The sequence below is a fragment of the Eimeria mitis genome, genomic scaffold, assembly GCF_000499745.2.
Source record: "Eimeria mitis Houghton genomic scaffold, Emh_scaff937, whole genome shotgun sequence".
Classification (NCBI taxonomy): Eukaryota; Apicomplexa; class Conoidasida; order Eucoccidiorida; family Eimeriidae; genus Eimeria; species Eimeria mitis.
The window spans coordinates 9,313-9,533 of record NW_013576904.1 but is presented as its reverse complement, the minus strand read 5'-3'; the positions used below and the strand labels follow the sequence as shown (position 1 = coordinate 9,533).

At 32.1% G+C, this 221-nt stretch overlaps 1 protein-coding gene across 1 annotated transcript in view; it reads right to left on the bottom strand.

Moving 5' to 3' along the window:
- Window positions 1-221, bottom strand: part of EMH_0025710 (thrombospondin type 1 domain-containing protein, putative) — a gene marked incomplete at both ends in the record, with an annotated part of 13,093 nt that overhangs the window by 4,521 nt on the left and 8,351 nt on the right. Inside the window, one exon of the mRNA XM_013502482.1 lies at window positions 93-128. Coding sequence (XP_013357936.1) covers window positions 93-128 — 36 coding nt within the window. The remainder of the gene's footprint in view (window positions 1-92; window positions 129-221) is intronic.

Below are 221 nucleotides of genomic sequence, written 5' to 3'. Positions count from 1 at the left end.
TATATATATATATATATATATATATATATATATATATATATATATATATATATATATATATATATGCGGTCGAGGAAAGCTTTTAGGATTACCTTTGCATAGAATGACTCCCTTCCCAGCAGCTGCTCCTGCAACGCAAAAGAAAGAAAAGAACGGAGGGGATGTTCACTTTACGTTGTGTGCCTTTTCAGGCTGAGACCAAACAGTGATAAATTGAGATA